The sequence below is a fragment of the Oncorhynchus masou genome, unplaced genomic scaffold, assembly GCF_036934945.1.
Source record: "Oncorhynchus masou masou isolate Uvic2021 unplaced genomic scaffold, UVic_Omas_1.1 unplaced_scaffold_973, whole genome shotgun sequence".
Taxonomy (NCBI): domain Eukaryota; kingdom Metazoa; phylum Chordata; class Actinopteri; order Salmoniformes; family Salmonidae; genus Oncorhynchus; species Oncorhynchus masou.
In genome coordinates this window covers 150283-158380 of record NW_027016239.1, presented here as the reverse complement: position 1 = coordinate 158380, position 8098 = coordinate 150283, and the positions used below count along the sequence as shown (strand labels likewise).

The following is an 8098-nucleotide window of genomic DNA, read 5'->3' as shown; positions in this document are numbered from 1 at the left end:
TAGTCTTGGTTGTAATTCATGGCTTCTCTTTACTGTGCACAAAGACCAATTTATTATTTATATATTTTTTGTACTTTAAAGAAAAATGTATTCCCCAATTGGTAGTTGCAGTCTTGTCCCATCGCTGCAACTCCCCTATGGACTCTGGAGAGGCGAAGGTCAAGAGCCATGCATCCGCCGAAACAGGACCCTGCTAAGCTGCACTGCTTCTTGACACACTGCTCACTTAACCCGGAAGCCGCACCAATGTGTTGGAGGAAACACCGTCCAGCTGGTGACCAAAGTCAGCGGGGCCATATGTGCGCCGCCTCATGGGACTCCCGGTCATGGCCGGCTGTGACACAGCCTGATATTGAACCCAGGTCTGTAGTGACACCTCAAGTACTGCGATGCAGTGCCTTAGACCGCTGCGCCACTTGGGAGGCCCAACTACCTTATTTTCTAAAGATGACATCATAATCTGCACTTGTAGCCCACACTCTTGATAACATCAACCACTGCTCCCTCCTCCAGAATTTACAATAATGTTGAATGATGCATTGCCCAACAAACTGCATGTAATGGATCTAATTTACTGGTGAGTGGATGCTATTTCATTTCATTGCTGTAAGTAGTTAAGGAAAGAAAAACGGAATACATCAGTGTAATATAAAATTGCCTGATTTATAAAGGTTGTATAAATCAAGAGTGCCAAAAGATTTGTCTCCCGTATGTGTAGAACAACACAAAGTACAAGCCAAAAGGAGTGGTCTTACATTCAACTGACAATCAAAACCTTCTTGCATTGATTTGACCCTGAACATTCAGAGTTTGATTGACTCTTCAAACCAAAATCATCAGTGAAGAAACCGTGTACATTTTAAGCTCTACCTCAAACCCCATGTCCAAGTATATTACATTTCAACGTATAACAAATGAGAGAGCTCTGTCATTCAATGAGTTTTCTATGTTATCAATCTGTCAATGAAGACACCGGTGCCCCTGGGTGAACCATCAGACTCGGTCATGTTTGCTGTGAAACTCTGGGGGGCATTGACAGACAGACTGGAGAGAATGTTGAGAATGTAGATGTTGAGCCACTGGAGCCCAGTGACTGCTGGTTTGAGAGGCAGATGTCTGCCAATGACTGTGTCTGTGACTATGTCCATGGCCTTGACTGTGGCTGCAGCTGTGTTCATGTTCGTGACGTTACCCAAAGCTATGCTTGAGGGCATATCCATGGTTGTGAACATAATAACCTGAGAACTCAACAGGCCTCCCCTGTGTATAGTAGGAGTGGGCCCAGCCTTCAAATGTCTTTGGTGTGGTCTCGGTAACCTGTAGGTTGGAGGAAACTGGATCGTAGGCTTGGACTGGGTATGATTCTGCAACCAATGAGAATGTGGGGAGATTACACAGAGCTTATCTAACTAAACAGTGATTCTCTAACTAATCATGGGGGACCACTAGGTGCCTATTGTACAGTATTCAATTACAGCTGATGATCATCTATTGAAGCTGCTCATTATACTGTAGTACATCATGTACTCTGGCTTGCACCCAGCAATCATGTTAATTTAATGACCTCTCGTCTTGTAGGATAAATGCGTCGAGGTGCTTTCTCAGTACTCAGGGTGGGTAGACCGTCTTTCTTCTCTATTGATGTAGGGTCATACAGGACATCAATGTTCAGGGGCACAACTTTCACTGGGGACGGGGAGACAGGGATCCCCCCCCCAATCTGAAATTGCATTTTTGTCCCCCCCAGATGTATCATTGAAAGGTGATACAAAACGAGGTAAAAGTGTGTTTTAGGGCCATGAGGACACGGTTGGGTTGGTTGTTTGGACTATTTATCTGACCGGATGGGGAAGAAAACACTTCTAAAACCAAAGCTGTCCCTCAGCAGCCTGAAAGGCATCTTCTTATCTAGGACTGATGCTCCAGCATCAGACATGTCTAGAAGTGGGTGCCAGCCCCTTCCGTATGTTTCACCAGAACAAGATAAGGAGAATGTGTGACACAGTGATGGTAGATTTTCCAAACAAAACATCCCGTTATGTTCAGCATGAGGACTCAACACACATTTCAAGCATATTATTTATTTTAATTGAACCTTTATTTAACTAGGCAAGTCAGTTAAGAACAAATTCTTATTTACAATGATGGCCAACCCTGGCCAAACCCGGACAGAGCTGGGCCAATTGTGCACCGCCCTATGGGATTCCCAATAACGGCCAAATGTGATACAGCCTGGATTTGAACCAGGGACTGTAGACTGAGATGCAGTGCCTTAGACCACAGCGCAGCACATAAACACATTACCACTTAACTACACTTTTAAGCCCACTTAAAGCTGTGACATACTGCAGTGTATCACAGTTATTTTCAACCACAATAAGGTTGGAGTAAGGATAGAGATCCCCCCTGCTATGATGGGGTTGCAGAGGAAGAGAGTGTGGAACCAAAAGTGTTACTATGACCAGAAACAGCCAGGCCAGGGCTAACATGGGTACACTGACCCCAAAAAGAAAGCCCTTAACCATAAGTGAGTACACTGTGGCCATACCCATAAGGGAGGGGGATACAGGAACTAACCCCTCCACTTGATTCTGGGCAGATGCCCAGTATCAGTACCAGCCCCACGGTTGTGTACAACAACCCTGTGTTGATAGAGAGCAGCTGAAACATGAGGAGGAACCAAACAGTGCCCACACTCTTCTCAATCCCACCACAGAGGAGCACCAGAACCCCAATGCTGAGGAGTATCTGGGTCTCTGTCTGGTGGTGGAAGGAGTATGTGATGAGCTTGGAAGAGGAGGGGATTAAACGGATATTAGCGGTTTGACAGACATCAGCGGCATTGATGTGTTGTGCTCTCGCTTGATGCTGTAGCCTACTGGCACAATCTGTTACGTCATTAACGTCAGCTACACGTTGTAGCACGCTAGGTAACGTTACAACAGACCCATTCAAAGTGGCTAGCTAGCTACTGAGCATGATTCTTGAGTCACTCAACCCCTCCTTGCTAAGGTACCATGCCCATTGGCAAAAACTGTAGTTCCAAGACTTTAGACATCTTCTGATAAACCGAAATATGTAGTGACTGAACAAAACTGATGATACTGTAACGAACCTGGGTTTATAAGCGCGGAAATGGACTCTGTCGCACGAGCATGCTTTTGCGGCACAGTCGATAGCGCGCCGGACCTCGGGCTAGAAGGTTCCACGGTTCGAGACCTGCTCCCTGTCTGTTTCATTACAATACTATAATGACAGCAACAATGCCACTTGTTAGCCTGAACTCGGGAGTCAAACTCTTGAACCTCTGAACCACATCTTTCTAAACTATTCGGGTGATCATGTTGATGCTCAATACAAACTTGTCAAACTACTAGAGGATAATCAAGCACAATACAAAATGTCAGTAACGACACTTTCCCTCCAATATTGCACAACACTTTTGCCAAGACTTGAGAAGCTAGCTTGCTAAACCAAAACAAATGTACTGAACTTCTGCATTTGGATTAATCACTTTCACAACCACAAAGACACTGTTGCGCAGACCATGAAGTGCGTTAAAGGCAGTGCTGCATTTAAAGACACTTCCTTCCACCTGCTGGCTTGTGCCTGAAATGTGATGACCAAGGAGTCCTCAACAGCTCATGTGAGTTAGATAGAAAGTTAGATATATTTGATTGGACAGTTTAATAAAATAATAAAACCCGTTTAATTAAATAAAACGTGTCATGCCAGGGACAACACAATAAAGTAAACGGTTTCTATTGTGGTCCCTTAATGTTACTCAAAGTAAAACAATAATACAACAAACTATTTGTCAAGGAATGGTTTCTTCCTATTGATATCATGTCGGTCTATCTATGTAAAACGTCCAACCAACCAGCGATACAACCATTACTCAGTCAGTAAGATATAAAAAGCACATCACGTTCGTTATTGAGCTACAACCAGTGAAAAGATGATACCACCAGTCCGGCTCCAAACAAGCGTTTTTCTTGTGACGTATTAAGCGCAGTCATAAAGCTGTGACCCAAAATGACGTAACCATGCATTAATTCACTACATAAACGGTGTTCAGATTTGATTTAATCTGTTCAATAGTTTTCTTCACTCAGGTTGTTGCAGGTAATCTTTGGCCTTTTGGGGCACCTCCTTCCTAACATATATATACATATATAGGAATAAGGTGCCATTTGGGATGCCATCTTTGTGTGTGTGTGTGTGTGTCTGTGTGTGAGTCAGGATGTGTTTTGTGTCTATTAATTGATGGAAATGTTTCCCTCAGAAAGAAAGATGGATCGTAATGATGAGAGAATCAAAAGAGCTTTAAGACGCCGCCCTTATGTGGTAAATATCAAATATTTCTTTGTTTTGTCCTGTTTTTGTTATATTATCACATTTTAAATTGAGTGTTGTGTTGACAGTTGAAACCAGTTAGGGTGAACACCCCTGATTCCGTGTTGTGGCCAACCGGCAAGGTGCACAGAAGGCCAAAGCCTGTAAGTCATATCTGACCTGAAACAAAAACACATACACATTAGTTATGCATTCTGCATGTACAAACTGCAGTTCTCAGAATTAAAGCAAATGCAGATATCCCTATCTAACTTCATTGAATGCTGTCTTGACAGTCTAATTCAGTGCAGACCCCTCAGATCCACACAAGGCCTGTAAGTCACATTCAAATTCAACCACATAACAGTCCTTATATTATTTATTGATACACAATTCAAGGCCAATATGAGCAAAGCAGTGTTGAATTCATTCTTTACTGTTAACAGCCAATCATTGTGAGCTATGGGCAGGACCAGACATCTGGGGATGGATGGAGCATCAATCCAGAGCCTCTCAGCCAGGTCATCTCTGCTGTTCCCATACAACAGATAGATCAATCTGTTGATTCATATGGCCATTTTGGTTGGCTTGGTTGAATTGACAATTATTCATTTGAGATGCTAAAGAATCCTGTACTATGGAAGATCTTTTGCCCCACCCCTAATGTTATGGGAGTTGCATTTAATTGCATTTTCAGTTACCCATGTATTACTCACTACTTGTACAACCATGTTGGATTGCCTACATATTCTATGTATTCTATGGCTGCCATGAGTACATGCCTTTCTCTGTCTCCTCAGTCTGGAAGGGTGACTCGGCTGATAGAGAGAGAATATCATGACGTGATCTCATCCTCCAGTTCTGATGACTTTTCGATCTACTCCTTCACTGACTGTGAATCTGAGGTAAAAGAGTTGTACCCTACCGTCCATGTCTTTGTTGAGTGCCATCACTGGGAGGAGGGTGGTCTCTGACTAGTTGACTCTGATACACAGTGTGATGATGAGGATCATGAAAGGAGGACACCAAAGCTGAAAGTTGAGAATGGAAAGATGACAAAGCTTGATGTGAGGGATATGGACGAGGATGATGATCTGTCTCTCCACTCCTTCGATGAGTCAGACTTCCTGGTAAGTTCTGCATATTAAATATTTTCTATATATATACATGGGGGATTGGAAATTATGCAGACAATGACTTATTGAGTGTAGTCATGTATCTGCAATGTGTATAGAGTAGTTATAAAGTATTTCTACAGATTGTGTTGAACATAGCACTTCCCTGATATGTTACTTTACTTTCTTGTCCTACAGAGCCCAGGGGAGGTCTCAGGTCCTGTTTCTGTCAAGAATGGCCTCTCTCCTCTTGTAACCTCAGCACACCGGACACTGGCTGAAGCCCTACAGGCCCTGCCCTCTGCTGTAGGCTCTCCCTACCCAGTAAATGTTCCAAGGCCTCGGCCTCTCAACCCTGTCATTATCGCTCCGCTCCAAACAGAGAACTTCCCATACCGCCACAGCCCTCGCCTGGCTCCCATCACCAATGTGAGCGAGACCGGCAGGAAGCTGCTCCAGGAAATGGCTGGAGTGGCCCCACAGGTGAGAGGAAATACAAGAAGGGAATATTGGCCGTAAGTGCTTCTATAGTATAGCATAAGTCCTTCTATGGTATAGTATAGCTCTAGGTATAGTAGGTCAAGAGAAGAGAGAACCCATAAACGTACATTACTTTATCTGCTTGTCCAAAATATTCAGGAAGGGAAGGTCAATAAGAAAAAGAAGTGCAAGGCCAAAAAGGAATTGAAGCAAGAGAAGGCCAGTAAGACGCAACAGATGAGAAATGTTGGAGAAAGTAAGGAGGAGGACAAGAAAGAGGAAAAGAAGAGTCTGAGGAAGAGGTGAGGAAATAGAGGAGGGAGAAGTGGAACATAACCAGGGAATACTAGACTAGAGAATTAGAGAAATAGAATGAGGTAGCAGAGAAAGAGCAGCTATCTGATGTGTAAGTGCAAACTTAAGCAATAAGGCACGAGGAGGTGTAATATATGGACAATATATCACGGCAAAGGGCTGTTCTTAAGCACGACGCAACACGGAGTGCCTGGATACAGCCCTTAGCCGTGGTATATTGGCCATATACCACAAACCCCCGAGGTGCCTTATTGCTATTATTAACTGGTTACCAACTTAATTAGAGCAGTAAAAATAAATATTTTGTCAAACCCGTGGTATACGGTCTGTTATAAACTGGGTGGTTCGAGCCCTGAATGCTGATTGGCTGACAGCCGTGGTATATCAGACCGTATACCACAGGTATGACAAAGTATTTAATTTTACTGTTCTAATTACGTTGTTAACCAATTCATAATAGCAATAAGAAACCTTGGGGGTGTGTGGTATATGGTCAATATACCACGTCTAAGGGCTGTATCCAGGCACTCCGTGTTGTGTTGTGCGTAAGAACAGTCCTTAGCTGTGGTATATTGGCCATATACCACACCCTCCCGTGCCTTATTGCTTAAACATACCACGGCTTTCAGCCAATCAGCATTCAGGGATCGAACCACCCAGTTTATAATACTATTTATTCTCCTGTGGTTTTTGATTGACAGGTTTCTTCAGTGGCTGCTGCCCAAACTGAGATGTTCAAAGACATAATGGCCAACTATTACTTCTACCACACACACACACGCACACACACACACACACACACACACACACACACACACACACACACACACACACACACACACACACACACACACACATAGATTTTGAGTATTGGTTATTCCTACAACACACACAAACGTAATTTCAGAGACAGGAACTATGATTAGCTAAATACATATTTTGGTCTCATTCTTATATTTTGAGACATGCAGCATTATTATTTTTTTAATGATATTGATCCCTATACAGCCTATGATAATGAGTTGGATTTACATGCTTAGGCTTGGAAATATAGCCAGGAGAAGCAGGGTCAACACCTCTACTCATGCCATAAGTGCCATGACATCTTTAGTAACCACAGAGAGATAAGACCTCTGTCTCCACAGTCTCATGCAAAGGACATCACCAACCTTAGGGCAGTGTCACTGGTATTGGGGTCTTCGGTCTCCTTTGGCCAAAGTGAAGAGTTGAGGGCCCCTTACTGGTCTCCTTGCAATATCTGGTCTCCCACACAGAGATGGAAATCTACACCTGTTTAGACCTTGGAGGATATGGCTTCAGATGAAAGACAGCAGAGAGATGCAGAACGTAAAAGCTTCAAACACTGTGATATGCAAATGTAGGACCATTGTACACTGAAGTGAAGCATGCATCTGGTCTGAAGCATGTCAAAAGAGTAGAAATGAACTGGGACTGAAGGAATACATAACATTTAAACTAAATTAGCTTGTATCTGATTTAGCTCCACTCATCTGTACTTGAATTGTGCTGTTTGAAACGTGCATTTCCAATAAAGATTTCTAAATTGCAGTTATTTGTGTCAGACAGATTATTATACTGTCAGGGAATATTATTATACTGATATTATTTTACCTGTTATCAGTGGGGGGGGGTTTGTTCTGTTGCTCTGGACTGTATCCCACGGTAGGTGGCGGTAGTGAACCAATACATAGTTGTATTGCTCGTCAGAAACCCAACCAGGCTGGCAGACAGTTGTTACCATGCAACGAGCAGACGCTTGTGAAAAGCACTAGCAACAAAATAGGCAAAAATGCCTGCTGCTGTATACATAGCTCACGTGTGTGTGTATGTTG

The 8098-nt window shown here is 43.2% G+C and overlaps 1 protein-coding gene across 1 annotated transcript; it reads left to right on the top strand.

Moving 5' to 3' along the window:
* The first annotated feature begins 3541 nt into the window (after positions 1-3541).
* Positions 3542-7696, top strand: LOC135538486 (uncharacterized). Its single transcript, XM_064964374.1, has 8 exons — positions 3542-3646; positions 4286-4347; positions 4425-4499; positions 5136-5240; positions 5331-5465; positions 5649-5933; positions 6090-6232; positions 6947-7696. The coding sequence occupies exons 2-8, from the start codon at positions 4294-4296 to the stop codon at positions 6990-6992; spliced, it is 843 nt and encodes a 280-aa protein (XP_064820446.1). The 5' UTR covers positions 3542-3646; positions 4286-4293; the 3' UTR covers positions 6993-7696.
* The last annotated feature ends 402 nt before the right edge of the window (positions 7697-8098 follow it).

Bases quoted from the DNA above. Each gene is read 5' to 3' on its own strand.
- LOC135538486 (XM_064964374.1), top strand. From the start codon at position 4,294: ATGGATCGTAATGATGAGAGAATCAAAAGAGCTTTAAGACGCCGCCCT. The intron at 4,348-4,424 runs GTAAATATCAAA...TTGTGTTGACAG, and splicing joins TAAGACGCCGCCCTTATGTG to TTGAAACCAGTTAGGGTGAA. The intron at 4,500-5,135 runs GTAAGTCATATC...CTGTCTCCTCAG, and splicing joins TGCACAGAAGGCCAAAGCCT to TCTGGAAGGGTGACTCGGCT.